The sequence below is a fragment of the Perca flavescens genome, chromosome 24 (genome assembly GCF_004354835.1).
Source record: "Perca flavescens isolate YP-PL-M2 chromosome 24, PFLA_1.0, whole genome shotgun sequence".
Classification (NCBI taxonomy): Eukaryota; Metazoa; Chordata; class Actinopteri; order Perciformes; family Percidae; genus Perca; species Perca flavescens.
The window spans coordinates 2,047,245-2,065,133 of NC_041354.1; the positions used below are offsets into that span (position 1 = coordinate 2,047,245).

Here is a 17,889-nt window from a genome sequence, read left to right on the forward strand (position 1 = left end):
TTTTTTTTTAAACAATTAGCTTCAGATGTTAACACATTGAGGGTCATTTGGATAGGAGATCACATGTCCATGGATGACACTTACTGACAAGATGAGAAAGAGTATGCAGGTGGAAAACAGATTTTTTTCTGAACAGTCACCCTAGTTCGGCATTTGCAAATTTGTTGAGTTTTTAAAAATCCAAGGCCAAGTAACTACAGTAGATGTACTGTATGTGAAAATTCTAGCTTGAAAATGTTTGCCAATAACTGCCCCCCAAAGTATACTTTTCCTCAAAAGGAATAGTTCATTTTTGGTTAACATGCTTATTGTCTTTCTTGCCGAGTTAGATGAAAAGACCAATTACTTCTCTCATGTCTGCATGCTAACTATAAAGCTATTGCTAGCTCCAAGAAATCGCAACTAAACATGAGGTTTTTACATTTCAGTTTTTGTTCGTTCTTCTCGTCTAACAGAAAACAAATAAGGGTATTTCCCAGAATGTCAAACTATTCCTTTAACCCGTTTGGGGTTAATGCTCTACTGGAGGAGAGACATTTATATGTAAAATAGCAATGGAGAAGACTCTGGAGTTATGCGAGCTGTCACTGTCAGAAAAAAAAACATCTAGATATACAGAATATATAAAATGTATATTTAATACTTTCAAAAAATGACTAGATTTGCTGTATAGCCAACTCTGTTGAATGTCATGAAATAGATTAGTATTGGCAAATATCAAATTTTTAGGTTTCCTATTGTGAGGTGCATCAAGTCAATAGCGGCATTAAATACTGCACACAAAACCCACGCATTAGCAGTTTGCTGTGGCAGGTTTTTAAAAGGACAACTCACAACTGTTGGAAAAATATAAAAACATACAAAATACAAATAAAGTAGATTTAAAAACGGTTTAAAATGTGTATTTAATTGGCCCATTGACACAGCAGTTATTGTCAGTGTCCTATATTTCTGACTTCTTTCTGTTGCTGGTATCACCAAACATTGATATACATAGAAAAAGAACACAAATGAGTCTGTGTTAATACTATTTCTAACAAATAATTTGTTTTACACAACTTGCACACTTACTTACATGACAAAAACACAGTGTAGCACAGTACAAAGGTGGTTGTGTGTGGCACAGTACAGTTTTTTTTTGTTTTTTGATCTGATAGACAGCACAGTGGCACTGCCAGTACGTGTCATCACAAACTTGTCTCCCTGTCCAAGCTCTTCTCATGCTTCCGCCGCTTGTGTCGCTTTTCACCGCCACAACTGCACGAAGAAAAATAAAAAAAGTAAACCAAGCAAAGTATAAAATAGACTAAAAGCAAATTCTAGACACAGGTGAGGATGCATTGCAGATCACAGGATGCAAATACGTCATAGCAGTTTGCCCTAACTCTTCAATATCTTGTGACATTGAAATATACAATAAGCTACAACTTAATAAAAAAATAAAGCTATTAATTTTACAACTTTTACAACATGCGAAGGACATCATAAAATGTGTCCTTGAAGTAATATGCACACCCAGGCCATGCTGTGCTGTGCTGTCAATTCATCAACCTCCATTTATTACTGATTTATCTCTCTATTTGAGTCAACTACTGTCACTGAATCATAACGCAAAGTCCAACACAGTTTTCATCATGCAGCAATCAACAGCCATTAGCAGTCAACAGAAGACACTCCATGCTGACAGGGAATGGGAACAACTTACCGTTGGGATATCAGCTTCTGAGGGGTTAGGAAGGGGAGCTTAGGGGTGAAATGGAATGAGAGAGGCAGGCAGGAGACACAATGTTAGTCTACACTGTGGGAAATTTGTGAAGGCACGGCTTCACTGAGCTAAACCCTTTTTATCTAAACATACTAGCTCCTCAGTTTCCTGGAAAAATAAAAACGTAAATGTTCCATAACATCTCACTAATAAACAGTTGCCACTGCTTGCTTTAACACCCAAAAGTACGATTCGCACGGGACTAGTATTACCTGGGGACCTCTAGTGATTTTAAATAATCGAGGAGGTCGTCTGCAATCTTAATCCTGTGTGAATCCTCCATGTCTGTAATTTGTCAAGTAAAAATTCCACCGCAAATTATCTACCATATTTTGCCAAAAAACAGAGGTCGTGTGATAATATTAGTCCTGTGTGAATCAGCATCTCTGTGATTCGGGGTTGTATTGGCTGCTTCGGCAATTATAAATAAAAGTTTTGACAGAACCTTGACATCATACAGGATACGAACAAATACAAGCTAAATACAGACTTTGCATGAAACACAGAAGTATGGGGGGTAATTTCTAAATCACGCAAGGTCCCCTGGTAATACTTGTCCTGTTCGAATAGGGCTTAAGACACCATATTTCCCTTGAAACTGACATTTTTTGACCCCGCAAACTACATTGGAATCAGTAAGTCTCTGTGCATTGTGGTATTCAAGCCCTCAAAGCGATGTATCAGAGATGCTAGTCTCGCTTTGCCAGACCATCCACACGCTGCGAAGCGGAGGAGGGTCTGGCTAGTCCACACAGCGTTCCGGGATGGGAGAAAAACATGTTCTGGTTTATTGGCATTTCTTTAAACCAATCACAATTGTCATGGAGCCGCTGTAAAATAGTCGTGCTAGCTAGCTGTCTGTCTGGATTTACCCTGCAGAGATCTGAGGAGTGGTTAACCATAGTCCTCAGAAATCTACCGCAGTTTAAAATTCCAACACAAAGAAAGTGGTAGGAAACTGATATCGGCGAAAATACATGCATCAGGCGGAATTTCCTGCAGCACCAGAGCAATCCCGGAAGTGGAACGTCAAAAAGATAGACATACACACAGAGATGATGATCTGGATATCTGAAAGTAATGTGGATTATGAGGCTAACCTTTTAGCGCTTGGTTCCTTCTCACCAGGGCTGACACTCTTCCACACGCCTCCAAAAGATCCTTTAGACATCTCATCAGTGATGTTCACTGTGGCTGGGTCACTCCTTCAAAAACACAAAACAAGCAAGACTGAGAACTACAGGAGCTGCTCGCATCAAACTACCTGTTGTAGGATTTCTAAAGCAATAGTTGAATGGCTAGCCTACCAGCCTACCTTTAAAGCTCAGTAATTAACACATACAAATCGCATTTGTCTAATCCAAACAGAAATGTGAAAACAACAATTTGTGGTTTTATAAGGTTTCATGACTATTTCTTTACCAGCTGTAGTTTTATATTTAGTGTTAAGAATGAGTGGTATCAATCTTTTCATCTTACCCCAAAATGTCAAACTATTCCTTCAAGTCTAACATAGTCACACATTATCAGGTCAGCAGTTGACAGGAATTTTTCACCGCTGATAAAACTGCTTTTAAGGGAAGCTTGGACACCTTAAATGCAGATTATGATTCAAAATCAAAATTACTTACTTGTAGGGTCCCTCCATTTGCACTTGTACAATGCCTTCTTCCTCTGCAATAATACTGTGCTCCTCCTGAAGAAGAAGAAAAAAAAAACAAGACAAGAGAAAATCTGAAACACTGCATGGATAGCAGCTTTGCCGCTGCAGTGGTAGGCATTTTAAGTCATCAAACTGATGACTATTGGTTATCTACGCTGTTGTCTATTACCACACCTCTTCTGCTGCATCCTCCAGTTTCTTCTTCTTCCACTCAGGCATCAGGTCATCCAGCCAACTCAGTTCTCTCTTGGTGAAGATAAAGTCCAGCAGCTTACGAATGAACACCAAGGCCAGGACCTGATGCCACAGAAACAGACAGATATCAACCAATCATAAACATCAAGCACACAAGTATACATGCATACACAAAAAACGCCCCCGGTTACCATCATGGGGAAGACAATGGCAGCCTTGGAGGTCTTGATGACCCAGAGCAGGACCAAGCAGGTGAGCTGGATGATGGTAAAGAGGTGCACCTTCCTCAGCGGGACGTGACGAAGATAGATGAAGTCTGGCTGATGTTTGGCCGGCATGCCGTACAGCCTCAGACGGTCAAAGAACTGCAAAGATACACACAGACGTCCATGCGAGAATAAATCCAGCATCTCTTCTCCATTACATCTTACAAAAAAATACCAGCAGGCAATATTCCGAGCTCACCTGAATGCCTCTGAGTGAGGAAGCCCCCATGTACAGGAAGACTCCATAAAGCACAGGCATGGGGATAAACTGGAGACAGACATATATATTCAGGATCAGGACTAAAATTATTTGTAAAATGACTGTGGGTGTATATTTTGGCGTTTATCCGCTGACCTTTAGCACAGAAGTCATGAAGACGGAGCAGCCCATCAGGGTGAAGATCATGAGGCCGGTGAAGCGCTGCTCCCGGATGCCCAGGAACTTGGGCTGCTCTCCGGGGGCCGAGCACTCCGACTCCAGCTTCAGGCTGTTGACGTGGGAGATGGAGAGCACAGTGGCTGCCACGAACCACGGCAGGCCCATCACCGAGCACACGCCCAGCATCACCCCCACCACAAACAGGTCTAGGTGGTATCCACAGCCTTTCTGCAGGGGCCGGACAAGGACATTGGGTTTAGATACAGCATGGCTAACTTAAATGAGTTCTCTGTTATTGCTTGACACACTTTAGGAAAATCAGAGGGCAGGGTCAACAGCAGCGGCCCTGAAGCTAACGATTTAATTTTTGAGAGGCAGATGGAGATTGAGAGTCATTAACACGTGGTGCACAAGTAGGCAATAACTACAAATACCTGCATCTCTCATTGATGCAGAGAATTGGTTGTGATTTACAGAGCATGATACAAAGATATGTTTGTTAAAAAAAAGGAATTCATGTGGTTATTTTTGTGAATTTTGAATGAAGGTTTTAAAAAAATACCTTTAGTTTGTGCTCCTTCCTGTTGATAATGACGGCTGTGATCTGCTGGTCCATGAAGATGAGGATGGTGCAGAGCAGAGCAGGGAGGAAGGTGATGATGGTGGTCCACCAGGGGTTGGGCCCTACAGGGTTTATAAGCCAGCCACGATCATCCCTGGTTGGCTGGGGACAGTCAAAAGAAAGGTAGATGTTAAATATCAAGTTTCCACCTGACCTGTCTCATTCATGGACTGTCAATCACTACTAAATCCACACCCCTTTCCAAACTTTTATAACTCCGCCTTTCAGGCCTGTGGCCCTCTTTTCCCTCCAAACAAACCAGGCAGAACAAAGAGAGGAGTGATATTTCAGCGTGACATCCTGCTTAACGTTAGGAGAAAACCATAGAACAGATTGTGCATGCAGTGCAGACTGTGGATGCATTACTGATACAAAATCGTCCATTCATCCATCATCCATTATTCACCTGCAACCAATGTAAACCTTTCCCTGCCTTGACAACAATAAAACCTTGGAACGGCACTGGATCCTGTGTTTGAATGTGCACAGCACATCAGATGTTCAGTGAACCAACACCATCAGTGAATAAGAGTTTCTTCAGTAGACATTAGAAAAAGAATGTGATAATATGTAGATAATTGCACACGTGTGCTTCTACAGTATAAGCCTCCCGAGCTAAGACACATTTTGAAGCACTGCTTACATGGCTTTGACTTACATTTTTTGAATAGTTATTTGAGCAACAGTAAAGAGACTTCAAAGTTGAATATTCACATTGCAAGGAAACATTTGACAGGCAAGCTAACAAGCCACAATCAATTGCAATGCAGTTGCTTAGATTCTAGAGTTAAGTAGCAATTATTGACCTGTCCTGTCACATCTGTTTTACTTTTATTATCTGGTTTTCTGCTGTTGAATGATCAAATGTGTGGAAACAAAACAAATATGAGCATATCAATGTTAAAAAAAAAGATGACAACATTACATGGCTGGCATCAAATCTAAATTACATTCTTGTTGTGCATTCACTTGCCTTTTAAGCTTTCAAGATCTAAAATCAATTAGATGCATACAGCAGCTTTCATGTGAACTTACTTTGAACTTGTTGGGGACCTGTAATTTAGGTGAGGGGATCCCCAAGGCATAATCCACAAGAACCATAATAAGGATGGTGATGAAGACAGCAAAGTCACTGATTATGGCCCGCACCTGGAGGAAACAAAGAGACAGACTCTTCAGACAAACTCCATGTTACATTTAAATATTGTCGACAAACCTCTTCAGGTGTTGGATCAAAAACCAAACTGAAGGCTAAAGTCACAGAAAAGGTATGCACACTGTAGTGACAGCTCCCAGCTTATCTTATTTTACAGACTAATATTAATATATTTGATTGTCTCTCTGTTGATGTAGCCCATTTTTTATTATTTTTGTTTTGCATTTTTCTCTTTACAAAAAAAAGATTATGTAGCAGATCTTTTGTCTGACTTTAAACATTTAAATATTGTACCACAGCCAGAATACAGTTTTTTATTCATCACCACAAGGTGGCGCTGGTATACTATAGATTAGTGTGCCAGCATCACGCCACACATTAGCTCATGAGTGTCATCTCAATGATAAAACATAGAAATTGCACACACAGAATGGCCACACAGACTGCAGGATTTTGCAGCACAACTAATCTAAAATGACCCAGACAGAGGCAAAGCCATGGCTTGTAAACCAATTTCAGTCCCATAACAAAATGAGAAGTAAATGGGAGGACTGTAAAATTACTGAAGCAGACTCAACTCTGCAGCTAGTATACACATGAAGACCGTGCCAAACAGGAACTCTATAAGCGCATGTTCTACACAATTGATAAAAAGATTTTAAAAAGATGGTAAGTAGTAGTGTCAGGTAAGTAACTATACTCACGATTCAATACGGTTCACAATTTTAAGTTCACAATGCGATTTTCTCACGATTTTTTCAACAGAATGAGCAGTAGACAAGTGCAACTGAAATAGCATTGAATCTTAAATAATTAGATTTTTTTGTTAAATCCCACATCCAAATAACTACATATATAGAAAAAACTGTAATCTGAACCTGTTGAAATCTTTACACATTTATATAGATTTTAACCGATTTGCGGTGCATTGTTACATACCTAGTGTTTGTGCGTTATTTAGGCAAGACTAAAGTGCGATACATACCTTGGTGGGGAAGTAGCGGCTTGTCTTGAACTCCTTCAGGAAGGCGGACAAGAAGACGGTGGAGAAGAAGAGGACCACGCACCAGAAGAGGACGTCGGGGATGTAGGGGCCGTGGGGACCACAGGCGCTGCCAACAAACTCCCCGTGAAACATCTCGCACTCCTACTGGCACCAGAGGAAATGGCGATGATGATGATGAACGTGAAGGGGATGCCAAAAAAAATGATTAGAATGGCAATGGAGATAATGACAATGATGGATGTTGGTGTCAGTGGTGAATTAGTGAAGTCTGAGAAAGCTGCTACATTCAGTTTTGATTTATTCAGTACTCTGTGTAAAATATATTAAGGCCGGCTACACACTGGCTGCGTGGTGCGAGCGTGGCGTTTCTGTTGCGTGGCGTTTTCTATGTCTTTACACACCAGAAACGTGTCGGACGCGGCGCTGCTGCTGCTAGCCTTGTCTGGACACCGTTTCCCATTGATAAAATGAAATACCATGTTAAACATAAATATATACTGATTTGATTACAGCAAAGACAACGTTGGCAGTATTGATGGTAAAATAGGCTACGGAATATTTCAGGTGCAATATTAGAAAATGGATTTTTTTATTACATTTATAACTGCATTTATATCAAAACCTAGAGACTTTCAAACATCAACATGTCATTTATTAATATGTATTCGTGTCAAAATGACATATAAACATCTTTTCCTATTCTATTTTGCCTGGAAAAAAAAAATAGGCGTTGGTTCTATTTCTAGCATGCACGCATTTTTGCGTGCGTGTCACACAGGCAGTGTGGAAGCTCTAACCTGTTAACATGGGAGCCGAAATAAAAACAGACACGCCACGCAGCGGACACGCCACACAGCTGACACACTCACACGACGCAGCCAGTGTGTAGCCAGCCTAATAGTACATGATTCATCCATTTGCATACAATCCAAATGGCCTTGGGTGCCTCTCAAACTATTTGTTGCTATACGTCTACAAGCATGTGTAGGAGTGACACAGAATGCCGCCACTGGCATTACTTATTTATGTCTGACAGTGAGAGAATCCAGTCTTCACACTTCATCTCCATGCTTATTCTGCACGGCTAAATCCTGTGAAAATCCTGCCCACATGTTCTTAATCCCTGCCTAGATTTATAACACTTCTTGGTGAAGCAAAGTGTGGGAGACACAACACGGTGCCAGAGAGTGTAAGAAATATCCCCAACTTTCTAGGGTATTTTGTTTGTGTGTTTATTGAAGGCTGGGTAAGCAACTGTGATCACATATACTATTTCTGTCGGCGTTAACCTTTCCTCTTCTCTCCTTCACTCAGGATTACATTTGATTGCTATTTCTTAAGAGCTTACAGACTCAGATCATCTTTGGATTCTTTAACCATCATTAGAAATCTACCTGAATGCAAGATCTAAGGATCTAAACGCCAGAAACCTTTATTTCTATGTAACTTATGTACAGCTATTTTGCTATAATTCACTCTAAATGGCAAGGGTTCCTTACATTGACCTCCAGCATGGTCCAGTTGACCTGGGAAGACGTGATGTTTCTCTCCTCCCAGTACCGCAGAGTCTCATTGCTGGGGTCGCTGGGCTCCACACACGCACACCTATGGTGAATATTTTTTATTTCGTTTTCTTAAATACTATAGAACAAGGTGAATAAATGAATAGAAAATAAATTAATTCATTAAAAACACATTTAAAAGAGAAATTCAAACACACAAGCAATTTGGCTTCCAATTCTTAAGAGATTTAAGATTATGAGTAATTAAGAGAAAAGGCACCTATTGAGGACAATTTGTGTTCACCAATAAATACACAGCATTGTACACATATATAATCATAACGTCTAATATTACATTAGGATACCATACATTTATTCTCCAAAGACCTGTAGCTAGCAGGACATCCCATAGTTAAAGAGCAACTGCATCTAAGGGGATAACAAATGTCCAGCCAATATATTGTGTCCTGTTAAGGTTAATAACCATTTACCAAAGGATCCCATTTTATGAATACATCTCCAATCTCTATAAACACCCCTAATGAGCTGTAAATAATTAGAAATTGTAGATACAATTACAGAATGTGCATAAATACTGACAATCTTATCTTTTGTGTAAGTAAAATGAATATTTATAGATAGATAGATAGATAGATAGATAGATAGATAGATAGATAGATAGATAGATAGATAGATAGATAGATAGATAGATAGATAGATACTGGCCTGTTGGAGGGCACAAAAAGCAAGTTAATAGTCAATGTGTGTACTTGGGCTCATGGAATTAGTGAGCTTCTTTCATATTTTCTGACATTTCTATAGAACAATAATTGAGATGAAATGATGTGCAGAATAACTGCAGTCCTCAATGTTCCACTCTACATGTTAAGCCATCAACATGAAAGAACTTATTCTGCTGGCATTTTACTAAACTAAATGGCAGCATCCCCTGATGTCCACTACATCAGAATAGAAAAACACAGAAGGAGCTTTTGGCTTGACATCGGCCAGCAGCCAGCTTATGTGACGGGATAATGCATGATGCGCCTGACACACACTCAACATGGGATTATTCACCATAAAGCAAAACCCATTACGGGAAAACTGGGCAGTGGGTCTACTATACCACATCACCATCTGTCTGATGATGCAGCAAAACACTTGAGCACGTGTGTGCAAATGTGCCAAGTTAGGTACACTGTGTATGCGGCACAGGCTACAACAACAATGACAAGATCAGCACAGAATGCCTCAAGGGTTTGAGTGTTTTATAGTGGATATTTAACATTAGTTAGTTCATAATCTTTCCAAAGATATTTAATAAGTCATTTATTGATCCTCGACCCTCTAAATTCAAGGTTGAGTAAATAGCTTCTGAACTCAAGATACTGAGTGTGTGTGGTAGTCCATATTGTTACTGCCGTTCCGCAAAGGAAAAGAATCATTTCTCATTGATTCAGAGTCCAAATATATTGAAACTCTTTTGAGAATTTTTTTTTTTTAAACAGTGTACTAGGGTATTTTAAAGTCTGACACTGTAGGCCCTCCCTCAGACAAAATTGATACAACAGCACCCTCCCACTTAGTTATCTGTGGACTACAATTTGAGCCCTAGCCCAAGTTGAGCCTATATTTGTTTACATTTAGCCAAATTGGCACCATGCATGTACAGACAAGGACAGTACAGTAAGGCAAATTCTAGAGTTATATGAATAATTCTTTTTTCTACAATTCTAAGTAAATTTATGGACGTTAATTAGAGATGATCAGAGACAATACATATCATCTGGAAAAGTAGGTCACCCTGAATCTAAAACTATATGTATAATATATGAATGTGTCTGTTTGTTTAGATTTAAGAAATTTAAGACATTTGAGAGAGTTATTGTTTCAAGAAGGAACACCTCACATCTCTCACTCCACGCCCCCCTCCCTTTCAGTTTGACAACCTCTATAAAATGTCAGAAACATTACTTACTTTATCCAAGAGTCCAAAACTATAGCGGACACACAAAAAACACACTTAGGGATTTCAAAAGAGCACTTACGAGTACTTTGTGAGTTTCTGAAGGTTGTTGTTTTTATTGATGGGGTAATGCGTCCCCAGGTGGATCAGCTTCTCCAGAGCCTCATAGATGAAGATGATGCAGATCAGCGAGGCGAAAGCTTCCTCAGTGAAGCGTGTGATGTAACAGACAAGCGAGCTGGCATCCGTTGCCACCAACAGTAGACAGAAGAAGGCGGTCCACAGGCCAATACAAGCCCTCAGGGAGAGGTAGGAGAGGCCATATTCCCTGAGAGAGACAGGACGCAAACATACACAGGAATAAAAAAGGGATAAGCAACTAGATAGGGCACCCCCACTGAAGCAGACAGTACACACATCCATCATCAACACTAAAATATTCTAATATAAACAAAAACACAAGTAGTACTGAAAAAACAAGAAAAAGAAGATAACTTACTTGCAGAACTTGAAAAGGATTTTCTCAAAGACAAGAACAGGCCCAGTGCTGCCCAGGATGGTGAGGGGCTGACCAGCAAAAATAGAGTAGGCTATTCCAGTCATAGAAGCTCCAAACAGGGACTCAATAGCACTCTGGGAACACAGGAAATCATGCTCAGATTCAACTTCTTAACATTCACTCAGTTAAACACAGTAGTGCTTTGAGTTAAATGTTAACGCTAGCATGGAACCTCGCTGACAAAGACAATGCTAATATGCGGACGTTTAGCAGGTATGGAGAGCCAAAGACCAACTGGAACTTTTGGGTTTAGGTCCAGAAGTAAGAAAACCTCATTTAAAATCACATTTGCATTTGTATTATGGCAAATACCTAAAATCCTGGCCTGGAACATGACCTTACTCAAGAGTATGTTATGTGGTACTCTCCAGAGAGAGTGCGTTCCCTTTACTCAGCAACTAGTTTCTAGGTGGCTTTGAGCAAGACGTGTCAACTGTTGGATACAAGGCGAAAAAGAGCTTGTGTTCTGGGCCATGTCATCCCTAAATACTAGTGAAGAAAACATCTGACCTTGGTTGTTTCTAAAATGTTTCAATACTCCATTCTCTGGAATATAATGTCTACGACTGTACAATGACGAGGTGATGATATGTTAATGTTGTGTTCACAACTTGTTTCCAGTGCGCCCTAAGCAGCCCAATCAGTTATTACAAGCTTAAATCAGTTATTACAAGCTTAAGTCTGAGATCATAGACTCTCTTGGGAGCAATAAAGATGTTGCTTCTTACCACACGTCCCTCTGTAGCCTCACCCAGGAGTCCTCCAAAGGTGATGACAGGTGACATGCAGGCGCAGTAGAGGAAGAGGAAGGACGCCAGACACTGCAGACTGACTGCATCTGTGTAGTCGGAAAGGTAGTGAGGAGCCTTTCGCTTGATGTCCATGAAGAACCCACCAAAAAACCTGTAGTGAAACAAGGATTTTATAAAAGAATCTCACGCAAACAAAAGGTATATGCTAATATATGGAACCACAAATGGCATTTTGCGGTTACAAACATTGTAAATACAGTTCAACACAAGTGGCATTAATCTTCTCATCTAACTTATTAAAAAGTGACTACACTTTATCCCAAAATGTCAAACTATCCCTTAAAATAAACTGAATCATGTTCTAATACTGCATTCATTTGGACCTTATCAACTGCAGTATGGCGGTATTTCTCTCCACGGCTTAACAAATGTGCGAGCACAGCTTCTATAGCTCCTGAGAGTACTAGCTCCTCTATTGTTGGATTTTGTAAATGTATTTACAAAATGTTACTCATGTGAACCACAAGAAAAGGGCACACAAACTGCCCCTGCACTGAGCTTACTTCTGTTGCATGCGTTTATATCCATGCAAGTGCGTGTGTGTACATTTCTGGACTCGTGCATCCATCTTTTAATGACTCTCAGCCACAGTGAGAAGGCTCTCCTGCTGCAGCGAGCTGAGACCGTGGTGAACCAGTTGGAGGGGGTTGCTATGGCAACAGTAGGTGGGACGTTATGCTTATTTCAGTCTGAGGCAGCAATGCCATGTCCCGGGAGGTGGTGGTGGTGGTGTTGGTGGAGGGATTGGGGCATGGGAGGGAATTTGACAGCTGAGACTGAGCTTCCGGCCAATCTTAGCTGGGATAAGAGCCTGTACTGCAGCATACCACAGCTCAGCGGCAGCACATCACTCACTTGTCACCACCAAGATGTACACCTAACACCCCCAATGAAACATCATTTCATTGTTCCAAGCTCAAGTTCAAGAACATACTGCTTGTCATTGGGTGATTTCTGGGTGATGACAGCATGATGTTTTTTCATCCTGAATCCTATCTGTAAATCTTAATATTTGCCTTGTCAAATCATGCTGTCTCTTTGTGCCATACAATTATGTGAAAATTTAATTCTTGATGTCAAGACTTTATTCACATTTTTACCAGAGTTATGAACAAAAAAAACTACAGGTCCATTTTGAGTTTTAACTCTTAAATGCCTAGGTGTACTCTCAAACATGAATACATAGCCCAGGACTTCAGAGACCATTTAAAAGTTCCAATACAAAAACATAAATATACTTCATTACACTTACTGTAAAAGTACCATAAGCTAAATATATCAAAAGTAAAAGTACTGGTTCTGCAGAAATGGCCCATGTGAGTGAGATATTATATACATGACATTAAGATTGTTACAGTTTTTCTCAATTGCTTAAACACTATAACCAGGCTTTTGAACTAAAAGTTCAAAACCATAACGCCATTTTTCAAAAAGCACACCCATTTCACTAAACTATAAACACTATTCCCTGGTTTTGACACATGAGTCAGATTTGTTGAACTGTTACTGCAAATCCCTTAATTTCTCATTGCCTACACCATGTTGTCATTTACAAAGCACAGCATTCAATTTTGCTCACTCAAGTCAGCACAGCTGAAGCTCAATTAGCACACAATTACCCAGATGGAAACACTACGAGTCAAAATTGATCACACACCAATCAGAATCTTTCACCAATCTTTCAACAGAGATAAAATGGTCAGAGTCAGTTCATTGAGTTTTGGAACAATGGATCCACAGAGAAATGACGGTCAAGGAGGGAGAGGGAGATGGAGAGGAAGAGGAAGAGAAAGAGTACCTGGTCGAGGAGGAGGAGGAGGACGTGGTGAAGGAGGAAGGCGAGGAGGGAGAGGAGGAAGACATGGTGAAGGAGAAGGAGGAGGAGGACGAGGACGTGGTAAAGGAGGAAGGCGAGGAGGGAGAGGAGGAAGACGTGGTGAAGGACGAGGTAGAAGAGGAGGACGTGGTGAAAGACGAGGTGGATGAGGAGTAAGGAGTAAGGGCAAGGAGACAAGCAGTCTCGGATGAAATTCGAGCCACTTTAGTGGACCATGTTCTTGTCCATGGTATGACCATGAGGGAGGCTGGGCAGCGAGTCCAGCCTAATTTGAGTCTTCACCGTCGCCTCCATCATCAGAACCTTCAGGGAGGAAAACGGGTAGGTGTACTTACAGTACGACTGCTCTGTACAGTAACTTTTGAGTGCTGTACTCTGTGCTTTGACATCACATGCACTGTTGTACTATGCTTCTGTAATACTAAATAAATCCATAAAATTTAAGTAAGGTGTGCTTCTATTTTTGTAGAATACAGAGACGACCATCTGGTGGTGGGAGGCTAAGGCTTTTGTCAGAGGAGAAAGAGAGGGAGCTTGTAAACATGGTCATTGCCAATAATGTAATCCGCCTGCGAGAGATTCAAAGGAGAGTGATTGAGGATAATAATCATTTTGAAGGAATAAATTCCATCAGCCTTTCCACAATTGATCGCATCCTCCGAAAGCATTGGTTCCGGATGAAACAGGTGTACCATGTCCCTTTTGAACGAAACTCTGACAGGGTAAAAGACCAACGAGTGGAATGTTCAGGTATGACTTTTGATATTGTATGAAGTATTGTGCACCATCACAGTATAGCAGCCTATGCTGCCATTTGTGCCCTCTTGAACTGTGCTTCAGGGTAGTGATATACTCTATTGTGTTTTGATGTGTTTTGCAGAGAATCTTTGAGATTGAAGGCTGGCCTGTTCCACCTGAAATTATCTTTGTGGATGAGGCTGGTTTCAACCTCACCAAAAGAAGGAGAAGGGGGAGGAATATAATTGGCCATCGGGCTATTGTAAATGTCCCTGGTCAGCGTGGAGGGAATGTCACGATGTGCGCAGCCATCAGCCAACGAGGGGTATAATACTATAATACTATGCTCCTTCTTGCATTCCTTGACGGTCTAAGAGAGCATATGTTCCAGCTGGACCACAGGGAACCAACACAACCAGAGCACCCTCACTATGTTGTTGTTTGGGATAACGTCAGCTTCCATCGCGCTGCTCTGGTTCGTGACTGGTTTACCAATAACCCAATATTTTCCAACCTCTTTCTGCCTGCATACTCTCCATTTCTTAACCCAATAGAGGAGTTTTTTTCGGCATGGCGGTGGAAAGTGTATGACCGAGAACCTTATATGCGTGTTCACCACCTTCAGGCCATGGAAGAAGCCTGCCTAGACATATCCCTAGATGCGTGCCAGGGGTGGATCAGGCATGCAAGAGGATTTTACACCCGCTGCAATATAGCCTGTGATGTGGACGAGATTCTCTGGCCTGACCAGTGCTAATGCAGAATTAGTTTTTTTTACTGTGTAGTACTGTAATACAGTAATGAATAAAATGTGCCAATGTAACCATTGGTTGTGTCTTGTGTTCACCTGAAAAGGTTTGTGGCAACATAACTTAACAGTTTTGGAAATGTTGTTTTGAATTTATTACACCAGTGTGTAAAAGTGTGTAAAAGGGAGTACAAGTTTTAGTGTGTATGTTGTGACGGCTTGTGTGTCCCGTCTGAGGTCAAAGTTTGGTTTTTCAGTAAGAGTTAATGGTTTTTATATAGTGCTTCATTTTGACCTGAAAATAGGATGTTTGGTGAATTGGGTGAGACGTTATGGATTTGTGTTTACCGTTTTGAGAATACGAGGCATAGTTTCAAGAAATGTGTTTAAGCAATCGAGAAAAACTGTAATACAAATGCATCAGTGGTGGTGAAGCAGCATTTTACTGTTGTAGCTGTTCGAGGTGGAGCTGGTTTGATCTACTATATACACAATTATGTAGTTTAGTCCAGTGGTACCCAACCTAAAGGTCTGGCCCATCCAAAGTGTCACAAGACAAATCTGGGGGGTCTTGAGGTGATTAATTGGAGAAAAAATTTAAAAAAAGTTCTGATTCACAAATTTATATTCATTTTTTGGACTTGTCTAATAGTTTGTTTTAAATATTGGATAATGGGATCTCTTTGTGCCTCAAACAGTTAATTACATGAAATCATGTGTGCAGTTGAGAGGGAAAATGTCTTGATACTCATAAGTCAAGTTTCCATCCAAAAGGTAGAGCAGGTTGACTTTTCAGAAAATCTGTAAAAACAAATTGCAAATGAATGCACTAATCTGAATGTACCTAGTAACTTTAGCTATCAGATACATTTCGATGTGGTGAAGTAGAAGTTTGAAGAAACATTCTAAGTAAAGTACAAGTACCTCAAAAACTGTACTTAAGTACAGAACTTTAGTAAGTGCATGAGGCAAAGTCTAAATAATATAACAATGTTGTAATATTAAAGAATGTGACTGCATGTGTGCGATTGAGTGGTGGAGTATCTAAACTCTTAATAAATTAAAAAGCAAACAAAAGGTCTTTGTGGAGTTGAAGTGTGAGGAATGATAATGGGCCAGTAGGGTAGTTGGCCTCTTCATAGAGCTAAATTTATATGTTGGGACTGTGAGGCAGCTAACAGGCGAAAGGAAGACAGGGACAAAGAAGCGCTTAGAGAGCTCATTGGTGTACAACAAATCACACTGTCTCTATGAAACACTTACTTCCCAGTGCGCTGGAGCTCAGGGCCACCGTGCCCTCCATGTTCCTCCGACTCTCCAAGATCTGTCACTCCGTTGGGAACAGGGGGAATCTTCCGCTTTTCCTGTGTCGTTAAGATCACTGTCAGTCAACTGTCTGTTACTGGCCATCATCATAAGAACAACAAGCATCAGATGCACTGAGTCAGAGACATTTGTTGACACCAGATGCTACACCAACATACTTTTAACCAAGCTTAATAAATGCCAAATGATTGATGTCTTATGCATGAACATGGCAGTTTCTGATACAGAGTTCATCTGCATAGCAATCTAATTGCACAGTGGTATGTCAATAATTCACTACATGAGCCTAATGACAAAAAGAAAAACAAGACTTTTTAAAACCATCTGCAGCAAGCTTTCAGTTATGTAACAAAATTTCCCTCCACAACAAGATGGTGGATTTTCAAAGTATACCAAAATAACTAATGGGAGGAAAAGTAACTAATGTTTTGGAGAGGATTGAGAGCAGAACTCTGGGGAGCAGCATCAAAGCACAGAGTACAAGGCAGTTGAGACTAGACGAGAGAACACAGATGTTTAAATATTTCTCAGCAGAGGGGGACTCTCAACCACATTATGATTATATATGAAGACTGTCAAACTCTAAACAGTCCCTCAAATAGTTTAGTTTTGTGGTTGAGCTTTTTGAGTGGCATCAATGGAGAGGAATCTTTCAAAAATGAACCAGTCATCCTATTCAACTTGTTACAACCAACCAACAAATGCGTACAAAATGCTTTACTTTGATTAACGCTTTACCTGAGAGGGCACGTTTTTGGGAGGCTCTATTCTGATGGAAGGGTCCCACTCTCCAGGAGGTAAGACTGTCACCTGGTCCAGAAACTCATCAATGCCTGCCACCAGGTCATTCCTGTCTTTGGCCTTGTAAGCAACATCATGGAAAATCTGTGGAGCAGATGAAGGGAGTTCTTTTTTTTTTTTTTTTTTAAATAGTCTGCTTTCTGCTATTACGCTCAGTCACTGAGTACATTTAAATGTATTTACAGAATGTATTTACATATACCAGTGCCCTAAAAGGTTTATTGGGCAGATGATTATTCCCATAGATAACATGAACAAATGTGAAATAATCCGAACACCACACTGTATTTACTGGGATACAGAACACATTTCTTGCACACGGTGGCTGAAAAGCACATCATGGGGATGGGTACAATTCAATCCCATGTGTGATAAAGTAGGCCGACATCCATAGACTTCTGTTTTCATCCATCCCAGAGGACTGCTGCCAACGAAAGAAAAAGGCAACATCTGGCTCTGATGACGGTCAGTAACATTAGCTCATAGCTGCACTGTGGGAAATCCTGTCACTGTTTTTATGTCATACTCTGCTGATCCCTAAAGGCTTC

General features: G+C 40.6%; 1 protein-coding gene across 4 annotated transcripts in view; it reads right to left on the reverse strand.

Annotated features, from left to right (window-relative positions):
* Positions 1-17,889, reverse strand: part of LOC114550969 (sodium-driven chloride bicarbonate exchanger) — a 47,231-nt gene continuing 29,342 nt past the window's right edge. For 3 of the 4 annotated variants that reach the window (XM_028572008.1, XM_028572007.1, XM_028572010.1), the window contains 16 exons: positions 17,279-17,425; positions 16,478-16,578; positions 11,808-11,982; positions 11,020-11,153; positions 10,603-10,848; positions 8,552-8,657; positions 7,032-7,193; positions 5,926-6,039; positions 4,831-4,992; positions 4,245-4,496; positions 4,089-4,157; positions 3,815-3,988; positions 3,603-3,725; positions 3,397-3,461; positions 2,866-2,970; positions 1-1,257 (listed from right to left, as the gene is read on the reverse strand). In XM_028572008.1, the coding sequence (XP_028427809.1) occupies positions 1,188-1,257; positions 2,866-2,970; positions 3,397-3,461; positions 3,603-3,725; positions 3,815-3,988; positions 4,089-4,157; positions 4,245-4,496; positions 4,831-4,992; positions 5,926-6,039; positions 7,032-7,193; positions 8,552-8,657; positions 10,603-10,848; positions 11,020-11,153; positions 11,808-11,982; positions 16,478-16,578; positions 17,279-17,425 (2,205 nt within the window). In that variant the 3' untranslated portion in view covers positions 1-1,187. Of the gene's footprint in view, positions 1,258-1,705; positions 1,744-2,865; positions 2,971-3,396; positions 3,462-3,602; positions 3,726-3,814; positions 3,989-4,088; positions 4,158-4,244; positions 4,497-4,830; positions 4,993-5,925; positions 6,040-7,031; positions 7,194-8,551; positions 8,658-10,602; positions 10,849-11,019; positions 11,154-11,807; positions 11,983-16,477; positions 16,579-17,278; positions 17,426-17,889 lie in introns of all 4 variants that reach the window. The other variant, XM_028572009.1, reaches the window with a different exon arrangement.